General features: G+C 63.1%; 1 protein-coding gene across 3 annotated transcripts in view; it reads right to left on the minus strand.

The window, feature by feature from the left end:
- ADGRB1 (adhesion G protein-coupled receptor B1) overlaps positions 1-23,319 on the minus strand; it is a gene marked incomplete at its 5' end in the record, with an annotated part of 71,245 nt that overhangs the window by 18,596 nt on the left and 29,330 nt on the right. For 2 of the 3 annotated variants that reach the window (XM_082601107.1, XM_082601108.1), the window contains 5 exons: positions 806-875; positions 1,322-1,472; positions 2,228-2,330; positions 3,595-3,698; positions 9,780-9,921. In XM_082601107.1, the coding sequence (XP_082457233.1) occupies positions 806-875; positions 1,322-1,472; positions 2,228-2,330; positions 3,595-3,698; positions 9,780-9,921 (570 nt within the window). The remainder of the gene's footprint in view (positions 1-805; positions 876-1,321; positions 1,473-2,227; positions 2,331-3,594; positions 3,699-9,779; positions 9,922-23,319) is intronic. The other variant, XM_082601109.1, reaches the window with a different exon arrangement.

Genomic DNA, 23,319 nt, shown 5'->3' on the forward strand with positions numbered 1-23,319 from the left:
CTGCGACACCCCACCTCCTCCTGATGTGTCCCCGAGCCCGGCAGGCTGGGCGCTCCTTCCTCTCAGCCCTGGGGATGGTGTTCACACTTCCTTCCCAGTACTCACCCCACGGGTCCTCGTTCGAGTGCAGGGGGGTACCTCAGGGCCTGGTCACATCCTGTCCCCCTGGGGCTCCGCAGTGGGCCAGGCCTGCACAGCCCTGTCAGCCCCTCCTCCTGGCTCCCGCTGCCCCGTTCTTCCCCACATCCACATCCATGGCTCCTCAGGCAGTGGCTCCTTTCCCCCCATTTTGGGAAGCCACATGGCCTCCAGGATAACCCCGAGCTTCCTGGCTTGGCATTCAAGGCCCCTGGACCTGGCCCAGCCGACCCTTCAGGGCCTCAGTGACTTCATCTGTGAAATAGGCACCCCTACCGGCCCTGCCCTTCCCAGGGGCCATACAGCCCCCCTTATCCCCACACTGGCGCAGGGGTGCATCCCCTATCGTGCGGATGGGGAAACTGAGGCTCTGAGAGGCTAAGGCACCTGTCCAAGGCCGTGGAAGGAGGAAGTGAGGGCTCCAACCGCCCCAAGCCCTGTTTCCCTTGACCCTGCTGACCACTGCCGGAAGGAGCTGGCTGATGGGAGGCAGGGTGCCTCCCCAGGGCCCGGCCTCTAGCTCCCGGGGCCCTCACTCTCGCCCAGCCTTGACTTTCTCATCTGTGAAATGGGTGCCCAGCCAGCCCTCACCTTCTAGGGCAGGGCAGTGAGAGGGTCTGGGGGAGCCGTGTGGCCTCCACCACGTCCCCACCCCGCCCTGACTCACTAGTTCATGGTGCTGTACCCTCTGGCCTTGGTAAATCCCACAGAAATGGCCACGACCAGCGCAGGGAGCCCTAGGGGAGGAGCAGAAAGAAAGGGCGTCGGTCCCCCCCCATCCAAGGCCCTGCCCATCTCAGGAAGGGGAACAAAACGCACCTCTGAAGCCCCTGAACAGAGGGTGACACTGAGCATGTGAGAAAGGGGACAGGAGGTGGACAAGGATGAGGACCCACAGAAATGGGGGCGGATGCTGGATCAGCAAATAAAACGGGATGCCCAGCCACGTCTGAATTTCAGATAAAAAAAGGAAAACCTTTCTATCATAAGTGTAGCCCAAATATTGGATGGGATGTCCTCATACCACAGAGTTATTCCCTCACCTGACATTCAAACACAACGAGGCAACCCCTTGGGGTGGAGGCCTGGAGGGAAGCTTACAGAAGAGAGAGCTGCCAGGGGCTGCGAGGAGGGCCGAGTCAGAGAGGGGCGCCCCACCGCCCACCGGCCCCATGGCGCTCACCCCAGCCCAGGCACAGGAAGCGCTTGCGGACCAGGCGGTTCCGGAGGCGGCCCGTCACAGCCATGTAGGACTGCCAGGCCTCGGTGAGCACCCAGCAGAAGGAGGACAGGAAGAAGAAGTGCAGGAAGGCGGCCACCAGCGTGCACACCACCTGCGCGGCGGGAGAGGTGGAGAGGCGCTCGCTCACCCGACCCCGCCTGCCCCGGCGACCCCACCTGCCCCCCGACCCCGCCTGCCCCGGCGACCCTGCCTGCCCCAGCAACCCCGCCTGCCCCCCGACCCGCCAGCCCCCCGACCCCGCCTGCCCCAGCGAGGGCCCGAGCCCAGCGTCCGCGCAGTGACCAAATCAACTCCCCAGCTAGGACGCCAGCCAGCGCTCACCCGCTCCACCACCCTGAGATGTGCTGTGGTACATCGCGGCCCTGGTGGGTGCTTGCGCGACTCTACCCACCAACTGCCAGGGACAGACACCCCTCTCCCCAGCTTCCTCACCCACTCACACATGCACCAAATGCCGCAGGAACCCACCCAAAGGCCCCGGTCTGAGCCCACCCGCTCAGCAGCTGATCACCCGGAGGCCGCACAGGGAGGTACAGACAAGTTCAGACAGCCTGGTACCAATGGTGGGCCAGGGCCTGGGCTTGAGCTGGCTCATCTCAAAGCGCCAGTCCAGCTCGAGACTCCAGACACCAAGTCCCCAGGCCCTGGCCAGGTGACAGCCCTCTCCGGACCGAGCCACGTGGCTGCCGCGGCCAAAGCACAGCAAAGGGGTCCGCATAGCTCTGGCACCCTCCTCCCTAAGCTTCCCAGGGTCTAGGCTTCTGCTGTGGAGCATCACCATCACCGCCATCAGCGCCCCCCAACCTGGGACGCTGGGACACGCGCGGCACAGCAGAGGCCGCTTACCTTGTTGCGGGTCTGGGTCTGCCCAATGAGGATGAGAGCGTTGGAGGAGATGATGGACAGGCAGAAGTTGATGAGGATGACAGACCGCTCTGAGCGGATGTACCTGTGGGAGAGGGTGGGCGGCCATGATCAGCGCCCGAAAGGGTCTCAGCTTCACAAGAACCGGGGTGCTGTGGCCACTACGGCCAGCGCCACCTCCTCCCTGCAGGCACCGCTGCTGGCACCGGCACCGTCATCTTCCCCACCGTCTCCAGCTCCATCACCACCACGTTCCCTCTCTGGGTCGCCAACTCCATGGGGTCCTGAACACAGCTCACAGGGAAGGAGGTGCTTTGAAGACCGTGGGCCAAAACCTCAGAACCACAGCGGCCTCGGGGGAGGGGCTGGGCCAGGGGGCCAAGCACGCCTCCAGGGGATTCAGGACAGAGGGTCAGGGTGGGGGCTGGTGGGAGGGGCACTGGATGTTTCCGAGTCGCTGACCCTCCAGTGCCTCTGCCCTTGGGCAGGATGGGATGGGGGGGGCAGGAAAGCAGAGGCCACCCCTCCCCCGATGGCCACATCGACCCCTCCTCGCTGGCCTCTGGCTGACATAGTGCTGCCCTTGGAGCTGACACACTGGGAATCTGGCTGGGCCCAGAGGGTGGCTGCTGGGTGGGTGACCTTGGCTTGACCCTCCCTGTCCTACTGTCCCAAAGCCCTGCTCCTCTGGGCCCAAAGTGGGACGCTGGGGGAAGGGAGTCTGTGCACACGTGTCCCTCGCCCCAGGGCTGGTGACCGGCAGGGACGGGGTCGCCCCACACCCCAGGGGCCAACGCTGGTCAGACAGCACCCAGGGCACAGGGGTCTGTGAAGAGGCCTTGTGGCCTGGGGGAGGGGGTGTGGGGCAGGCGGCCCAGCAGAGGCCCCCATCCTGACACTTGACCCCGGGCTTGGGGAGTGACCTTGCATGTCCACGTAACAGAACAGACAACAGGCAGGCAAGTCGTGATCTTGGGGTCCCCGTGGTCACGGGGCAGGGTGCTCAGCTGGGGAGTGGGCTCGGGGCGCACCTGCCAGCACCTGTGAGCAGTGGTGTGGGCACAGCGCCAGGCAGGAGCCGGCAGGCCTGGCATCGCTGGCCTGCACCTGTGCCCGCATCATCAGTGCCATGCAGCCTCCACGGAACAGCCGCCAGGGAGGGCGGGGTGGTGGTGACGACGGAGTGACAGGCGCTGCTAACTGGGAAGCTGGGGAGGAAGGATGCTGGGTCCCCGCCCCCCATGGCTGCCCTTGATGGGAGAAGGGCTAAGACTCGACCCCAGCCAGCCCCGGCCTGGGAACTGCCTGCACCGTCCGCTCCCCACCCGCGGCCCCGCTGGAAGCACCACCTCCACACGGAGACGTAGATGATGATGAGCATGAGCAGGGTCAGGGACGACACGCCGCAGCCCACGATGAGCGTCACCGACGGCACGGTCACCTTCTCCATGTTCTGGCGGGTTCCAGGGGCGGGGACAGAGAACAGGGTGAGGGGCCCAGGCAGCCGTGCAGACTGAGGGCCCTGCAGGCTGCGGGGGACGCCAGGGGAGCCTTCCCCCTCCAGCCCTGCCTCCTCCGTAAGCGCCCCTGCCCAGCAGCCCTCGGCCGCCCTCCTGCAGCGCTCTGAGCGCCCCCCAATGCCAGCACCTGCTGGCCTGGGCTGTCCCCGGGGAGGGGTCTCCTCCCCTGCTGAGGGCAGGGTCTTTGTCTGTGCCCCGCCCCGGCCCACTGGTAGAGTTACAGTTGTGTGCCCAGCCTGGCAATACGCCCCCAACCAATCCCAGGGCAGGACTCCCCCAGCCTGAGTCACAGGTGAGGTCACGAAGGCGGCAGGCCCAGCGCCCCGCCACGGACAGCTCTCCCCGGCTCCGTGGCCCTGCAGTTCCAGCCGCGGGCAGAAGCCACCGCTCTCTGAAAGGGGTCCAAAGCTCCAGCTGCATCTAACGGGGCACTCAGCGCCCACCCCTCCAGACCTGGGCCCTCCCTGACACCCGCTCCACCCACAGCCTGCACCAGGCGCTCGTCCACCTCCTCCCTCCGCCAGGCCCCTTCCTCTGGGCTGGCCCTCTGCCCCCCTCGCCCCCAGGCCAGCCCCCGGGCTCTTCCCCAAGCAGCAGCCACTCTCAGAGTCTCCCATGCCACCCCACCACGGCCCAAGCTGTGTCTGAAGGCCCCAAAGGCCACCAGGCCTGGCCCGCCCCCTTCAGCTCGTGAGACCACCCCCCCGCACCGGGCTGCCCCCTCGTCCCCACTCAGCGCCTGGCTCAGCAATTCCCTCTGCCAGGATGCCCTGCCCAGCCGCCGCGTGGCAGTGCCTCGGGCCATTCCGGTCTTCACTTGTCCCCTCTCAGAGGGGCCAACGGACCCCACCGCTCCCCCACCACGTGGCCCAGTGCAGCCCTAAGCACCGGCTGGTCCTTGCTTACGCATCCCTGCGTGCCCCCCGACGTGACCGCATGAACCACGGCCACACCACAGCCCAGTGCCCAGCACACACGGACGGCGGACCACGTGTGCTTGCTGAGTAATGACCCAGGTCCCTCTGTGTCCAAAACCCAAAGAGAAACGGAGGGACTGGGAGAGCGAGCATCCACTGCTTCCAGGGCTGGAAATGACGGGAGAGCTCGGCCAGGGGACAAGGGGCTTCTCGCGGGCTTCCCCCCACCAGAGCTGACGCCCTCCTGCCCGTCCCAAGTCTAACTTGGCCGACACCCTTCAGACCCCTGCTGACCCCAGCACGCGGCAGAGCGCGACTCCCACCCACTTCCTAAAGCCACGGTGGTCCTTTCCGCCCTCAGATGGGACCTTCCACCTTCCTAGGGAGCCTAAGGTCCTGGGGCTCCTGCACACGGCACCCCAGGACCCGCCCCACTTGACACAGCTGCCCCCCCCACCCCCATGGTGACCGTGCTGTGCTCTCCATCCGAGGCCTGGGCCGCCCTTCCCCACACCGGAGGCACCACCTCCCGCCCCCAGGCCCCTCTGCTGTCCCTCTGCCCTGTGCCATGGCTGGGGGTGCCTGTCTGTCCCTGCAGCCCGGTCTCCTCATGTCTGTGAGCCCCCCTCCACCAGGCCTAGCATGGACGCTCGGTCAATGTGACTGGCTGGATGAATGGAGACCAGGAAGGCAGGCTCCAGGAAAATTGAGAAAGTCGTTCAAGGTCACCCAGGCAGTCAGCGATCCCTGGGGGCCCGGCCCGGGTGAGGCTCCGGCACAAACTTCTGTGTTTCCATACAGGCAGTTGGAGGGCCCGGAAGGAGGGGGGCTCCGGGTTGCGGCCAGCACCCCTGAACTCACCAGGTAACCTCGGAGGCCCGGCCAGCCACGCGAGTCATGGGTGGCCGAGTAAGTGGCTCAGGCCTGCTTCGTGGCTGGCTCCGGCCCCGACCTCCGTGGCCATCTGCCTCCATCTGCCCTCATTAGGCCTGGCAGCCACATGCCCGCCAGCTCGCCCACCTGCCCTCCCGTGCCCTCCCCCTCCTCTCCGCCTGGCTCATCCGTCACTTCTGACAGCCCTAGCCCTGCAGGTTCTCAACAGTGTGGGGGAGGGAACAGGTAACAGAATCGTGGGCAGGGGTGTCAGGGATCTCGAGGTCTTGTTGGGAGGGCTGGACCGGAGACCTTAAGGGTGTGAGACCGGTCCCAATCCACACAGAGATCAGGCAGAAGCAGGCCAGCCTCCTGCTGGAGACTGGCTCCCCAGCCAGGCTCCGTGCCACCCCAGGGCCTTTGCACATGCTGGTCCCGCCACCCAGCGCTCTTCCCCTGACCTTCACACGGCTGGCTCTTCTCTCGGCTTGGCTGTCACCTCCGCACAGAGGCTCTCGCTGGACATTCAATCTGAGCCAGCCCCTCATCTCTCTGCCCGTCACCTTGTCTTGAGTCTCTTCAGGGCACCAGCCCCTCCCCCCCACACCTTTACTTGTTTGTCATTTACGTGGTTGTTGTCAATTTCCACCATGTGAATTCCCTACCTGCAATCTTCTCCCAACTCTTACATGGCTCATGTGCCCTAAACACTGATTTCCTTTCTATGACGCTGTCTTTATCCTGTCTCCGCTCCAACACCACACGTGGCTCACAGCTACCCACGCGAATGAGCCCTACTCCAACACTGCCTGATCCCTGATCCCAGGCACACGCTGAGCCTTGATTCTGGTCAGATTAGTAGCCCAGTTTTGGGCACATCACAGAAGCGACGCCTCCAACAACTATGCCTTACAGACTGTTTACTACACGCCAGGCTGTGTAGATGCTGTAAATACCTCAACAGGTTCAGTCCCCACCAGGCTCTGAGGCAGGTGGCCTCACCCCCTCAGATGTGACTCAGAGCAGTTACTCAACCCTCCGTGGTCACAGGCCTGCAGCGGCACAGCCGGGACCTGACACTCTGGCTGCACACAGGGGGTGGGGGGATGCCTGGGTCTCATCTTCCTACACTCCATGCCCCCCGGGATCTAACCCCTCCCTGGCTCCTGGGGTGTGACCACAGCACCCCTTCTCTTCCGTCCTCTCTGGGGGCCTTGCTCTGGACTCCAGTCCCGAGACCACTCCATACCCCGAGATGCCAGCAGCCTCTGCCCGCTCAGACCGAATCCCCACACCCCACGCACACACCCAACTCCACGGGTGGAGACAGGCAGCATCCACCCCCACCCTCAGCCCAGCTCTCCGCTGCCACCACCCCACCTGCTGGTGGGTTATTCCGCCTTCACGCCTGCTGGGATCCCTCCAGGACCCAAGCCCACCACCTCCCCGCCACCCAGCTCCACTGACCTCGGGCTGAAGCTCTAGCTCGCCCGGGCCCCGGCCTCACTGCAGTGTCCGCGCCCCAGCCCTGCCTGCCCTCTGAGCTCCACCCGATCTCCCGCTTGCTTCTTGCCTTTCTCACCCTCCCTGGGGCGACCATCACTCCTCCCCACCGAGCCTGCTGGGAACTCCTGCTCAGCCCTCAGGGCCCTCCTCCACACCTCCTCCTCGCGCCCGTCTCCCAAGCTACCCCTGGAAGGAAGGAGGCTGGTGCTGAGCCCCCAGAGCACCTCCTCCCTCCAGCCTGGGCTTGTCTCCTTGTCAGACCCCATGCCCCTCGAGGGCCCAGCTGCAAGCACTCAGAGGGGTCGGCACAGCATGATGGGCTGCAGGACAGCAGTCTCCCTCTCCCTCTCGGCCCCTGCCCACTCAGCATCTCTGGGGCCAGAGCTGGCTGGGAGAAGAGAGGAAGGTGGTGATGGCTCTGAGAGAAGGTGAGCACAGGGGAGCAGCCAAGCCCCCCGCCCCCCGCGCCCTCCCAGCATGCTCCTCTGAGCCACGCCCAGGCCTTCAGGGGGTCACAGGATCAGCCAGAGCCCACTACTATGCCATCTGACAGAGGAGGAAACTGAGGCTCCCAGCGGCCAGGCAGCCTGCCCTTAGTCCCATGGCCAGTGGGTGGCTCTGTGGCCACTGACAGCTCCCGATCCCTCGGACTCAGCTGCCTCTTCTGGGATGTGGGGATGGGGTGCCCCGACCTGCCAGCCTGCGTCTCACCCTCCTGTGCAGATCAGGCTGACACCAGATGCCCCTCTGCAGCTGCTGAGCCCCCTGCCAAACAAAGCCTTGAACCCTTCAGAGACCAAAGCTCTGCCTGCCCACCCTGGCACAGGGCTCCCATCCGCGCACCCTCACAGGCACCAGTACAGGTCAGCTCTTCCGAGAAAGGCCCCCTGGGCATCCCACTCCTCCACCCCCGGAGCTCCACCAGCTTCAGCTGCCCACCCCTCCCCCAACATGCTCTCCATGCCAGGTGGCCCCGGGCTCAGCCCCCGAGCGGGATGCCACATTTCGAGGATGCAGTGGCCCTGCCATGCTCCAGGCCCCGTCCAGGAGGGTCCCTGTCAACCGGCGAAGCCCTCGCAGCCACCCGGAGCAGCATGGGGCCATTTCCGTTTTACAGGTGAAGAAACCGAGGCTCAGAGAGACTGAAGGCCAGTCTAGGGTCACCCTGTGTAAGGGACAACCCTGCATTTCAAGATTCGACTGGCACTGACCTCCTACAGGCCAGACCCTGGGCTGGGAGAGGGGATCTGGGCACGCGTCCCGCTCTGGAGCCCCCCCGCCCCCCAAGGAAGGGAAGCCCCCAAGGCGGGCCCTGCCCTGCTTGCTCTGGCCTCGCAGGGGACCCAGGAAGTCCCAGCCCCCTTGGTTGCTCCCCTGTGCAGAAAGCCGTCTCTTCTGGGGAGCCCCCAGCATGGCCCCGGCTGCTGCCTTCAGGGACCTGCCCCCAGAATCAGCAACACCAACAGTCTTGTCACAGGGACAGCCTGAGGGGGAGGGCACACGGGGATCGGGGCCAAGACCACAGACGCCTGTCCAGCAGAGTCACCCCAAGACTTTGAGCAAGCCCCCCACCCCAAGCCTCGATTTCCCTGCCTGTCGACAGAAGAGTTAGTGGCAATGACCTCTAAGGTCCTGTCCAGCTCTGACCCTCCAGGGGATCCTGGCGGTCAATATCGCTCTCTCTCCCCACGTCTCAGAGGACAAAGGAGGGGGGCAGACTGTTCTCAGAGAGGCCTGGAACCATCTTCCACATGGAAACGGGGGTTCCATGAGCAGAGAGCTGTGCTACCCCCATCTGACGAGGGCCAGCCGCCCCAACACCCCCAAATCGGTGTCCCACTCCCAGTCCGTCCTCCGTATCTGCTGCCTGAGGATCCTTCCACACCAGGCCGGGGCCAGGGGGCTCAATGAGCAAAGACCCCTACCCTTTCCCTCCTCCTCGGGGGGCCTAGTGACCCGGCTGGGGGATCCGGCTTTCCTAGGTCCAGCAAGTGCAGCTTGGCCCTGGGCAAGAGCGCCCACCAGCCCCAGTTGGCCGGCCCCAGCCAGCAAGCTGGCCCCAGATGCTGTCGCCATAGAAACTGGCAGCCCCCACAAGAATCACGAGAACAAAAAGGAGGCCCCTGAGATGATGGGGCCTTCCCGGGGAGGGCTGCCAACCTGGGCCAAGCCCAGCACCCTCTCCACCCCCGGGACCCCTACTTGGGGACGCAGCTGCCTCCAGAGCCCAGGGTCCACTTGGGGTGGGTGGGGAAGGACTCCAAGGAAGGTGGCAGCTCCTCCCCCTCTGTCTCCCAGGCAGGCCAGGAGCCTGCCCCCAGCTGGGGGAAGGAACCCCACCAAGTGAAGGTGTCTACCCGCCTCTGCCAGGCCAAGCCTTCCTCCAGCCCCTAGGGCCAGGGCCCAGACTGCCCGGCTCCCCTGAGGACCGGCTCCCTCCAGGGTCCTAGGCCCCCAAAGAGAGTGGGGGGGGGGACCCACTCACCCATCAGTCACTCTGGGGACCCGGCCCGGCTCCTCCCAGGTCAGTCCCCAACTCCACACCGCCACCCACTCAGCTCCCACCCGCCCTCTCTAGAGGCCCGGGCCCCGCCGGCCAGGCCACGGGGGGCGGCGGGGTGCAGCCGCCCTTCCTCGCGCCGGCCCCGGAAGCCCCCGCCCCGCGCGCCCCCGCCCCGTCCTCCCGCCCGCCCGCCGCGCGCCCGGCTGGGGTCTCACCGCGTCGGCGCTGAGCTGGGCTAAGATGGCGAAGGTGGAGAGCCGGTCACACAGGCAGCGCGTCCGGAGGGCATCGAGGGGAACCGTGCGGCAGCCGCGCCACGACCAGGGCCCGAGCTGCGGGGGGGCGGGGGAGGAGGGTCTGGGGGGCGGGACACACGGGGGGAGGGGAGACAGGGGCGGCGTGAGCGGCTGCCGGCCGCGCCCGGGCCCCGCGTCGCCGGCCCGCGCCCGCACCTGCGCCCGCCGCCGCGCGCGTCCCGCCGGCCCCCGGAGCCCCGCGCCCCATGGCCGCCGCCGAGCCACGGGAGAGCGACTCGCGGGAGCGCGGGCCTGCGGGGCCGGCGGGGTGCCGAGCCCTGGCCCCGCGCCCGGAGAGCGCCCCGCCCCAGCGCCGGGCCGGGAGGGGCGCGTGGGCGCACGTGGAGCCGGGCGCCAGCTTGGGGGGCGCGGCAGCCTGCGGTGCGCGCGCGGGCCGGGGCGGGATGAGGGGCGCCTCTGCGCCTCCGCCCCCAGCCGCCGCGTCGCGCTGGTGACCTTGGGACCGCCCCGCTCCCACAGCCACCTCCCCCGGCCCCGATAGGCCTTCTCCCCCCCCCCCCCCCCCCCCCGGGGTCGGGGAAGCAGCCTGAGCGTGCCCCCTGCAGTCTGACCCAGGGCCCTCCTGCTGTCTGCCGCTCGGGTGGCTCTGGTTCCCTTGAAACCAGCGATTGTTAGGGCCTCAGTGCGCCGGACTGAACTACTCTGCGAACCAGTCGCTGTTGATCTAAGTCCCCCACCCCCATGCCGGCCCACTTGTCTGGCAGCGTCCAGCCAGGCAGGCCCGCAGAAGGTGCCCATGGAGTGCCCTCCCCAGGGCCCTGGGCCTGCAGGCTGGAGGGCTCCAGGCTGAAGAGTCGAGCCTGAACCGCCGTTCGGGAGCCACAGCTGGGAGTGGTCTCCTTCTGACCCCAGGGCCGAAAAAGCCCCCTCGCCCCGCAAATAACTCAGACCTGGTGTCTGCCCCGGGACTTTGAGGGGGAAATTCCAGGTCTCTGCGGCAAGGGTCCACCCCCGGCCGGCCCTAGATCGCTCAGCCCCAGCCCCAGAAGGAGGGAGCTGCAAGGTGCCTTCCAAAACCTTCAGCCTGTCTCCCCCATCCCAGCCCCTCTGTATGGAAGGCGGGCTGGGGGCTGAGTGGCTCCCACCCTGTGCACTCCCAGGGGAGCCCTGACCCCCACACACTGAGCGGGCATCTCCTCAACACCTGGATTTGCAAGCAACCATCCTGGGCTACCTCCTGGCTGTGTCACCTGGGAAGTCAGCTACCAGCCCTAGCTTCAGTTTCCTCATCTCTAAAATGGGGAGGAGACGGTCGGGAGGATGACGTGGGACACCGTCAAGGCCCTCCCGCCCCCCAACCCAGCACCTGCAAGAACGTCTTTAGGAAAGCTTAGGGTCTCAGCTTTGGGCATCCCAGAACCCAGAGCTGCTTCTGTTGAATTTGAGATGTTATACAATCTCCTTTCTGAGCTTCAGGCCTCAGGGGAGAAGGGACACACTCTGGGCCCGCTGGATGCCCTCGAGTCTGCTTTTCTCTCTTCATTTTCCCCCCACGGGGAAGGGCCTGCCCCTGTTTTACAGAGGAGGAGAACTGAGGCCCAAGGTGACAGCTAGGCAGAGGCTAGGCCCTAGCTCCGTGGGGTGCATCAGGCTCTGTGGCCCCAGAATACCCCCTCCCCCACGCCTGTCTCCTACCCTCTGAAGTGCAGGGGACATCCCGCTCACTAGCACTGGCCCCTGAGCCCACGGGAGCCAGGGTTTGGGGGGCCCAAAGCTCATCCATCTTAGGGGCCCTCATAAAGAATGCCACGGGAAGGCCCCCAGAGCTTCCACCTCTTTGGCTCCTGACCACGCCTCCGCCTGAGCCTTCCCACCTTGGCCCATCTGAACCCGTGCTGGCCCTGGGAGGAGCCGAGGTGTGCCTGACTACACAGCACAGCAGGGCCCAGGCAGGGCCAAGGCCACAGCCTTGACCGCAGCCCCTGGGATGGAGGCCAGGGGCTTGGCTGCCTGTGTGGTCCCACCTCCCGGGCCGCCGTCCTGCACACCCGGCGTCCCTGGTGTGGAGTGGAGCAGAAGTCAAAACCAATTCAGGCCCAGGTAGAGACCCCTTCTCCCCCGCCTTCCGCTAGAAAAGAAGACCCCAATAGCCGCAGAACCAGAAACAAGACCTGGGGGACGGAAGGATCAGGAAAGGCAGTGCGGGGCCCTGGAGAGTCCTGGGAGATCCAGCCTGGTCCTCCCGCACCCTCAGCGGGGCTTCATCAAGGCCTCACTCAGCTGTGCTAGGCACATCGCACTCCTGTCTCCCCTCATCCCCCAGCACCACGCAGAATGGGCACAGAGTGCTGAGCCCCAGCTGCCCTTGGTCCCTCCCACCCCCAGAGCACCCCATCCTCACGCCTGGGGTGCACATGCAAGCCACTGACCAGACGCCAAGACGGCCAAGGAAGTGCAGGCCAGAAGTCCCCAAGACCCAGGACGCTCCGGGGAGGAGGCCTGCAGGCTGTTCCGGCCTGGAGACAGCGCCTCCCTCTCTCTCAGGCTTGTCCACGACATTGGCCCCGTGCCCGCTCCTAAGAGCAGGAGTCTGTGGCCGGCCGGTCCTGGTTCAAATCTCAGCTCTAGTTCTCACAGTCCAGGCACGGACGCTGCCTCAGCCCTCCTACTCCGAGTGGAGTGGGGGGGACCCTGAACCCATCTTTCCCGCCCGCTGCAGGCTGCTGGGAGGGTTGGGAAGGGACAGCACCCCGCGGGCCGGGGTGAGGGGAGCCAGGCCGGCTGGGGCCGGTAGGCTGGCAGGTTCCCAGGCAGCGCTGGCGGGTCTGCAGGGCGCCAGGCTGACAGCTGCTGGCCACCTCCTGGGAGAAGGCCAGCCCAGGCTGCTGGTTAGCCCCACAAGACTCCTGCTATGGGCACTAATTAGCTTATCTGCCTCCCGGGGAGGGGACGACGAGGAGCACTGCCCGCTCTGCTGACGGGTGCGGCCAGGGCCTGCCCCTGCAGCCTCAGGCCACGGAGGGCACGAGGAGGCGTCTGCCCCTGGTCCGGGGAACCAACTGCTGGGGCTGGCAGCCTGGGAGGTGGGCAGCTTCTGGGCTCACCCAGACCCTGCAGGACCTCTGCAGGCTCCCTGGCCTTCGCCTCTCCCCACTCCACGGTCCCCCTGGCTCTGGCCGGCCACTGACACGCGACACAGGGACAGGGACCCTCTCCTCGTCCCCTCCTCCACCTCACCTCAGTATTAATAGCTTCCTGTGCATTTTATCATTTAATCTTTGCAATATTCCTCAACTCAGCTGTGTAGATATAGAAACTGAGGCTCAGAGAAGTGGTATGATTGCCCGAGGCCACGCAGCAAGACAGCAGGAGGGCCAGGATTCCAGTTTTTTATCTGTCTGACCAACCTACAAGGCCTACAGTATTTGAACCACTGAACTCTGTGGAGCAAATCTGAAAGGGACCCTCAAGGATGGCCCCAGGCCCAGACCAGGTGGAGGGGGGGCCTGCCTAAGGCCCATCCCACACCAGGGCAGAGCTCGGTCAGCGGAGCTTTCCCAGGCCATCAGCTGAGCTTTCTGTGTTGCGCCGGGCATCAGTTGAGGGCTGGCTGGAGCAGGACAGGTGGGCGGTGGTCCTTGACCGGTGGACCCTCGCTTGCATCTTAGGCACACCCTGAACTGGGAAAGGTCAGGGGACCCTCAGCCCTCTTTCTTCAACAAAACCTCTAGGACGTTTCCTCTTATACCCACACATCTGGAAGTTCTTCACCATGTCTGACCGAAATCCTTCCTGCTGCAGGTGACACCTGTTACCATCTCTGCAACACAGGCGGGTCGTTCCCTCCTCACACACACTCCCACATGTGGGAGACCATTGGTCGCCTCTTGACTCAGCTTCAGAAACGTGGAATATCTGGGTCACAGAGCCACGCCCCCCTTCCAGGCCCAGGCCTGAGGAATCTGGGTCAGTGACACCCACCTGCGCCTCCCCACCCCCCAGGTCCAGGGCGAGAGAAGGAGCTGGAGCCGGGGCCCCTGCCAGCACGAGGAGGGTGGGAGCCCCTCCCTGCCTGAGTTGATGGGAGGTTGCAGGGGGCCCTGGGCCCCTCAGATCAGAGCTCCCAGAGAAAGGCTGTGTCTCCCCCATCGACCAGGGCCCCCAGGAAGGTCCAGCCATTGCCCACCCCTCTGCAGGCCACCAGTTCCTCAACACAGGCTCCTCCCACCCTGCTCCTACCAAAGCCCCCAAGTCACCAAACCCAAGGGACAATTTCCCATCCCTTTTGCTCCACTTCTGAGCTCTGAGCCGGCACCCCTGCACAGGGCCCCCACTGTGCGTCCTGACCCTGAGCTGAGACCTGCGTTGCCTCTGCCGCCCCCCACCCCTTGGACGCCTTGGGGTCAGTCCTGGATACACCGGCCATCCTCCCTCCACCACCACACCACCCTCATCCACCCACCTCGCTCCCCGGGCAGCTGCCTCCTGCTCCGGCCTCCCCGGCCCCAAGTGCTCCTTGAGAAAGTGTTAGGCCAGTCACCGCCACGGTGAACGCGGCCCCTCCGGTGGCTGTCCGTGTCCTGCACGCCGACCAGCTGGGCCCGGCCTGGACGGCTCTGCCTCCACGGCCACAGCCATGGGCCAGCGCCCTGGCTCTCACGGCGAGGCCGTCCCTGACCCGTGGCCTCCATCCGCGGGTCCTCCCGCCTCGGCCCGCCACGTGTGATGGCCTGATGCTCCCACCTGCATCCTCCTCTGGGAGGGCAGGACCGGGGCCTGGCTGGGTCACCCCGCTGCCCGCACCCCAGTGGGGTCGGAGTGCTCAGCCAGGACTTGCTATGGGTGGACAAGCAAGGCCCCTCTTTACCGCTCCAACCTGGCGGCGGCCTCCAGGACTCTCCCTCCCTCCTTCCTTCTCATACCTACAGACCCATCAGCAACTGACCTTCCTTGCAAAACGCACTGAGAGTCTCACTTCTGCTCCCAATGCTGTGGTTACCACCCTGGTGGGACCAACCACTGCCAGCCTCCGCCCTGCCCTCCACCGCCTGTCCCCGCGCCACCATTTGAAATATGCCAGGACGCGTCATCCTCTGCTCAAGACCTTCCCCCGGCTCCCTCCTCACTCAGGGACCCACAGCCCCTGGGGACTGGCCACCCCCTCCCTGAGCCTCCCCGCTCTCCCCCTTGAGCCTCCCCTCCAGCCACACTCAGACCGTGAAGCCCAGCTCTCCGCAACTCCCGCCCGGTGCAGACCCGCCTCACTCAGCACCTGTGCCAGAGCCACAACCTTATTCTGGTGCCCAGGTGAGGTGGCTCAGAGAAGGCAGCCTGGCCCCCACCCAGCTCAGGAGACCCCGCAGGGGACCTCCCCTGGGGCCCAGGGTGGGTGGGGGCCAAGGCATGTCGGAGGCCCTGGGAGGAGGCTCGGCCTATGGCACCCCTCCATCCCGGTCCCTGCTGTGCCCGGATGTGCTCGTCCATCTCTGCCCCGGGAGGAGGGGGATGTTCCCACCCTGAGGCCTGGTCCCACCTCTGGGCCAATTCCCTACCGGCCACTCAGAGCTGAGCTGCCTCCCCTGTGAAGTGGGCATAAATCCTCCCCCCACATGCTGTCCAGGGAGACCATAGGGACACAATGCCCAGCACAGGCCCTGGCACACTCGTGGGACATCAGGGGACAGTAACAGAGGGTGGGTGGAGAGCGCCCTGCCAGCCCGCTGAGTCAGGGCCTTCGCTGCATTCAGGATGCCTCCTGTTGGCCCACGAAGCAGGTGCTATTATGGGACTGCGTGCATCAGGGTCCCCTGGGGTTTGATGGGCTAATTCACACTGGAGTGTGAGTGACTCACAGGTGTCCCCCCACACAGCAGAGAGAAGCCAGAGTGGGCACAGCTCACCCCAATGAGGGAACAGGGAGTGGGCAAGGTGCCTCTGCAGGCAGGGGCTTCTAGGAGCCCCTGAAAACTCCTCAGACTGGCCGTCATGCTCCCCAAACCACGCATTCCAGGCACAAGCCCTGCTGAATCACGCTTCACACATCCAGGGTGCCTACCTCCCACCTCCGCCTACTGACCTCTGACCCACAGACCAAGGCTTGTGCTGAGCCTCCTCTTCCAGGGAGCCTGCCTGGATAAGCCATGAGTTCCTGAGCGTTGCACCTGGCTCCTCCAACAGGTCCTACCCTGCTGCCGTGCTGGTGCTCCCTTCTTGGGTCCTACCTCACCCAGCGGCTGGAGCTCATCATGACTCCCAAGCACGCCCTCACCCCCACTATCCCAACCCTGGCAGCCCTGCCTGCATGTGCCAGCCCAGAGAAACCACCGGTGACTCAGAACACAGGCGCCCTCTCCTGCCTCCAGGCCTTGATCTTGACCAGTCCCTCTGACCACACACCCGCCTGCCCCCTGGCTGACTCAGCCTCGTCCTTCAGGGCTCCCCCGGGGCCTTGCCATCTCCAGGAAGTCTTCTCAACCTCCTGCTCTGTGCCCAACCCCCATCTGGTCACTGGCCTGTGAGAACCCCCAGGGCAAGCCCAGGTCAGCTCCATCCCCTCTTGGCTCAGGGCCTGGGGGCAATGCCTGTGGCCCTGGGGACCCTGGGGGATGGATATCTGCCTGGCCTGGGTGTTGCTGAGTGCATCACCAGGTGAGACCCATGCCCCCTCAGGCCTGTGTCCCTGCCCGCGTGGGGCTGGCTCTTGTGACACTGATAGTGTCTCAGGCTGTCTCAGCATCTGTGGGGCTGTGACCAGGGCCTCCAGGGCTTCTCACGTTCCCCACGATGCCAATCTCCTGGCTCTCACCTGGCACCAGCCACTCTCTGAGTCAGGGCTTCCGGCCGCAGGCCTGCCCCCAGGCTAGAAACCTGGCCATCCTCAGGGCTCAGCAGCTCTTCGCCTGACCCACCCCACCCAGCGGGGCAAGGCCACCGGGGCCCCTGGAGAGGCTGGGACCCTGAGCTCCCCAGCCTCGCAAGGAAGTCATCTGGCCTGGGAGGGCCAGGGTCCCGCTAAAGTCCAGCCTACCTGCCAACTCCTCCCATCTCAGAGCCCTGCACCCCAGGAACCCTACCTGAGCCCTTTGCCCCTCACTCAGACCTTCGCCTGGTGCACCTCTGGCCCAGCTCTGTCCAGCCTTCACCTACCCCTGCCAGCTGAGGGGCCAGCGCCTCGACACCCCACCCCCTCACGCTCCAGCCGCTGGTGCAGCTGGGGGTCAGGCTGGTGCATCACTCACTCATTCAGCGAGCGTGTCCCTCGCCCGCCTGCTCAGGCCCTGTGCTGGGCACTGGGTGCCTCCACAAGCACACCCCTGGCTCCAGGAGATCCCAAACCTCACCACCCTCAGCTGGCCCAGCTTTGCCTACTCCAAGACACCCTCCCAGACTGCGTGGCCTTGTGAGCGCTCCCCTCTGCCCTCCACCCCACCCTCTCATCTCCTCGGGCTGGCATCTGACCCTGTCTGCTGCAGTCTACCTCCAAAACTGTGCCATGGGAGCGCCCTGGTTCCCATGGGGGGGCTTCAAATACCCCAAAGAGCTGAGACCACCACCACCTTCACTGTCAGCACAACCTCCACCCGCATGGCCGTCACTGAAACTACCACCAACATCAGTAACATCACCATCGCCATCACCACCAACACCATCAACGTCAATACCAGCACCATGTACTAGAGAACTGCAAATCGAAACTGCAGTGAGGTGTCACCTCACACCGGTCAGAATGGCCGTCATCAAAAAGTCCACAAACGACAAATGCTGGGGAGGGTGTGGAGAAAAGGGAACCCTCCTGCACTGTTGGTGGGATGTAAATTGATACAGCCACTGTGGAGAACAGTGTGGAGGTTCCTTAAAAAGCTACAAATAGAACTACCATATGACCCAGCAATCCCACTCCTGGGCATATACCTGGAGAAAACCATAATTCAAAAAGACACATGCACCCCAGTGTTCACTGCAGCACGATTTACAATAGCCAGGACATGGAAGGAACATAAATGTCCATCAACACAGGAATGGATAAAGAAGATGTGGCACATGTATACAATGGAATATTACTTACCCATAGAAAGGAACAAAATAGGGCTGTTTGCATGGGCTTCCCTGGTGGTGCAGTAGTTGAGAGTCCACCTGCCGATGCAGGGGACGCAGGTTCGTGCCCCGGTCCGGGAAGATCCCACATGCCGCGGAGCGGCTGGGCCCGTGAGCCATGGCCGCTGAGCCTGCATGTCCAGAGCCTGTGCTCCGCAACGGGAGAGGCCACAACAGTGAGAGGCCCGCGTACCGCAAAAATAAATAAATAAATAAACAAATAAATAAATAAATAAATGAAATTAAAAAAAAAATAGGGCCGTTTGCAGAGATGTGGATAGACCTAGAGACTGTCATACAGAGTGAAGTAAGTCAGAAAGAGAAAAACAAATATCATATAATATTGCTTATATGAGGAATCTAGAAAAATGGTACAGATGAACTTATTTGCAAAAACAGAAGTAGAGACACAGATGTCCAGAACAAACTTATGGAAACCAAGGGGGAAAGAAGGGGTGGGATGAATCGGGAGATTGGGATTGACATATACACACTACTATGTATACAATAGATAACTAATGAGAACCTACTGTAGAGCACAGGGACCTCTACTCAGTGCTCTGTGGTGACCTACATGGGAAGGAAATCTAAAAAAGAGGGGATATATGTATACATATAACGGATTCACTTTGCTGCGCAGCAGAAACTAACACAACAGTATAAATCAACTATACTCCAATAAAAACTAATACAAAATACAATTACTACATTGAAAAAGAAACAGCATTACTTTATCAACAGCCCCCCACCAGCATCAAGAATGACACAATAATAACACGACCATCAACATCCTCAGACCATCGTCACCACCACTGCCACCCCCCACACCACCAATGTCGTCATCAGTACCACCACCACTTCCACGCCATCACCGCCATCCCCCCCACCACCACATCAGTGCCGTCACCCCTACCAACACAATCAACGTCAACCCCACTATTATATTGTCAACAGCACCACCATCGTCAGCATCAAGAATGGCCCAGTCATACCACCTCCATCACCACCAACCTCATCACCACCACCAACCTCATCATCACCACCAACCTCATCACCACCACCAACCTCATCACCACCACCAACCTCATCACCACCACCAACCTCATCATCACCACCAACCTCATCACCACCACCAACCTCATCACCACCAACCTCATCACCACCACCAACCTCATCACCACCACCACCATCATCACCACCACCATCATCATCACCACCACCAACCTCATCACCACCACCAACCTCACCACCACCAACCTCATCATCACCACCAACCTCATCACCACCACCACCATCATCACCACCACCATCATCATCACCACCACCAACCTCATCACCACCACCAACCTCATCATCACCACCAACCTCATCACCACCACCAACCTCATCACCACCACCAACCTCATCACCACCACCAACCTCATCACCACCACCAACCTCATCACCACCACCAACCTCATCACCACCACCAACCTCATCACCACCAACCTCATCACCACCACCAACCTCATCACCACCACCAACCTCATCACCACCAACCTCATCACCACCACCAACCTCATCACCACCACCAACCTCATCATCACCACCAACCTCATCACCACCAACCTCATCACCACCACCAACCTCATCACCACCACCAACCTCATCACCACCACCAACCTCATCACCACCACCAACCTCATCATCACCACCAACCTCATCACCACCAACCTCATCACCACCACCAACCTCATCATCACCACCAACCTCATCACCACCACCAACCTCATCACCACCACCAACCTCATCACCACCAACCTCATCACCACCACCAACCTCATCACCACCACCAACCTCATCACCACCAACCTCATCACCACCAACCTCATCATCACCACCAACCTCATCACCACCACCAACCTCATCACCACCACCAACCTCATCACCACCACCAACCTCATCACCACCACCAACCTCATCACCACCACCAACCTCATCATCACCACCAACCTCATCACCACCAACCTCATCACCACCAACCTCATCATCACCACCAACCTCATCACCACCAACCTCATCACCACCACCAACCTCATCACCACCACCAACCTCATCACCACCACCAACCTCATCATCACCACCAACCTCATCACCACCACCAACCTCATCACCACCAACCTCATCACCACCACCAACCTCATCACCACCACCAACCTCATCACCACCACCAACCTCATCATCACCACCAACCTCATCACCACCAACCTCATCACCACCAACCTCATCATCACCACCAACCTCATCACCACCACCAACCTCATCACCACCACCAACCTCATCACCACCACCAACCTCATCACCACCACCAACCTCATCATCACCACCAACCTCATCACCACCACCAACCTCATCACCACCACCAACCTCATCATCACCACCAACCTCATCACCACCACCAACCTCATCACCACCAACCTCATCACCACCACCAACCTCATCACCACCACCAACCTCATCACCACCACCAACCTCATCATCACCACCAACCTCATCACCACCAACCTCATCACCACCAACCTCATCATCACCACCAACCTCATCACCACCACCAACCTCATCACCACCACCAACCTCATCACCACCACCAACCTCATCACCACCACCAACCTCATCATCACCACCAACCTCATCACCACCAACCTCATCATCACCACCAACCTCATCACCACCACCCTCATCACCACCACCAACCTCATCATCACCACCAACCTCATCATCACCACCACCAACCTCATCACCACCACCAACCTCATCATCACCACCAACCTCATCACCACCACCAACCTCATCACCACCAACCTCATCACCACCAACCTCATCACCACCACCAACCTCATCACCACCACCAACCTCATCACCACCACCAACCTCATCACCACCACCACCGTCAGCATCGTCACCACCGTCAACAACCCACCACCTCCGGTGCTATGACTCTCACCACCAATACCACCGCCATCAACAGCACCGTCATCACCACCGTGGCGCCACCATTTCTCCATCTTCTGCGTCACCACAAGTACATGGTCACCATGGTCACCAGCATCACCTCCGCTGTCAGCAGTATCACCATGCCTGCCATCACCTCTGAACCAGTACCATGTCTGTGGACCGACACTAGCTGGTAACCCCCATCACCAACATTCAACTCGCCATGTCCAGGGCGCCATGTAGGTGGAGCCCGTCTTGCAGGAGGCCTCACCACCAACCCCATCAATCATGATGGGCTGAACCCAGGCAACCACGCCATCGCCATTATCCATCCCACCCCTGACCACACCCCACCCTCCAGGCATCTCCTAGCTCACCTGCCTCCCAAGATGAACCTCAAGTTTGTTTCATCATCCCCCGTTTCCAGGTGCCTCTGCACCAAGGCCAAGAAAGGGTAATGGACACCCACGGTCACCCTGCCCTCCCTGCCGAGTTTTCCTGTGTCTACCCCACATCTTGCCCTCCCGCATCCCTAGGCAGCTCCCTGCAGGGAGGAGGACACTAGTCCCTGCCCTCCCAATACCACACCAGCAAACCACCGAGCCGCCTGGCAAGCTGGGGTTTTGATTAAGACTTTTCTGCCTCAGGAAACTAGCGACTGCACACCCCGAGTGGAGGGAAGCAAGTGTCTCGAGGGAGGAGGGTCACCATGCGCCCTCCAGGCCCGTCCCAGTGGCAGGGACCCCGCAATCCCCCAGCCCTCTCCTCACCAAGCCTCTTCAAGATCACTGGGGCCATCCAAGTTCAGGGCTTTGCAGGGTCAGGACCCGCAAGCTGGCTGTGTGACCCGTGCAAGCCTCTCCACCACTCTGAGCCTCAGGCTTCTTGTGTGAGGTCTGGGGCCTGGTCTGAACTTGGAATGAGCTTTTGGCAGAAGGACCAGGCCCAGAGCAGGTGCCCAGGAAGTGTCACTCTGTTGTTCCAAAACCCAGCCCCATTCTGCCTGTGCTTGATTACCTCAAGGCCAGAGAGCTCACCCCTCTCTGCTCCTAAAAAGAGGAGCTGGCGGAGGCCCCCAGGACCACCTCTCACTGGGCCACTTGTACCCCAGCACCCCAAATGCTCTCTGCCTCGGTGCCTTTGCACATACTGTGCCTTGGGCTTGGGGGGCCTCTACTACCCTCCTGCCCCGGGACTCCAGCTCACCCTTCACAACCAGCCCAAGCTCCCCCTCCCCAGGAAGCCCACTCCTAGAGGTGGCCCCTTATTCCCAGCACGTGGGGCAGCCGTGCTCCATCCCCCTGCCCCCTGAGGGCACATGCTTTGCCTGAGTGGCTCACTGCTGTCCCCCCGCAGGCTTCTTGGAATGGGGTGGGGGGAGGTAACGACAGCATCTACTTGCTGAGCCTTTCCTGGTCCAGATCCTTAACACATCATCTCATCAAGGAATCACAGCCGCCCCTTGGACAGGTGCGGAAACTGAGGCTCAAGGAGGCTAAAGGGCTTGCCCACAGTCACCCATCAGTGAGAACAGGGCCAGGATTGGCGTCCAGGCTGGAGGTCAGAGGTCTGCTCCGCCCCCCATGTCACACAGGGCCCGGAACATGTGCCAGGTGAAGCACCTCCCCGTTTGACACAACCGTGCAGGGAGCGGAGGGAACGACACTGTGACACTGTGGGAGGAGCCAGGGCAAAGGCCTGGCAGCCCGGGGCGTGCGGGCCCGGGGAGCGGTGAGCGAGACCCCGGGAGGATGCGAGGCAGACGGGGCCCTGCAGGAGGTGGCAGGGTCTGGGCAGGGGCAGCCCCCGCACTGACCCCTCCTCCTGGGAGGACGAAGGGGGCCCCAGCGCCGGGCGCGGGCGAGTGCTCAACCGAGGGCTGACGTCACTATGAAGACACAGAGCTCGGGAACGTCGAAAACAGGACAGACAGACAGACATGAAATCCCTGCCAGGAGCGCCTGAAGTACTTCTGCTCCAGCCAGGCCTGGTCCTTCCCGGAGAGGCCCCTGCGCTGTCCTCACCTGCGCCCTCCCTGCACCAAGTGGCCCAACGAGGCAGCTGTCCCCCTCCCCCTAGGCGGCCCCTCTTGGAGCCCCCAGGTCTCAGTGGAGGAGGGAATTGAGCACCCTCCCCCTTTCCTGGCACTGCCCCATGCGCTCAGGGCCCGTGGGCGCCCCCTCCTCCCTGAGGGCAATGCCAGGCTCTCCCCCAATGCCACCATCACCAGTGCGGGCACAGGAGGCAAGGAGGAGGCGAGGCCTTGAAGGGGCCCTGGCGGTGCCACACTCTGCTGACCCCTCGGCCACTTGACCAGGGAAGACAACGTGCTTGACTCAACATGCCCCCACCCGCAGCTGCCCGGTGCACCCTGGCACCCTCCCAACACCGAGCCACCCAGCACTGCCCGGCGCGGCCCCCGCTCCCGTCC

The sequence above is a fragment of the Mesoplodon mirus genome (genome assembly GCF_964341445.2).
Source record: "Mesoplodon mirus genome assembly, chromosome: 16".
Lineage (NCBI taxonomy): Eukaryota > Metazoa > Chordata > Mammalia > Artiodactyla > Ziphiidae > Mesoplodon > Mesoplodon mirus.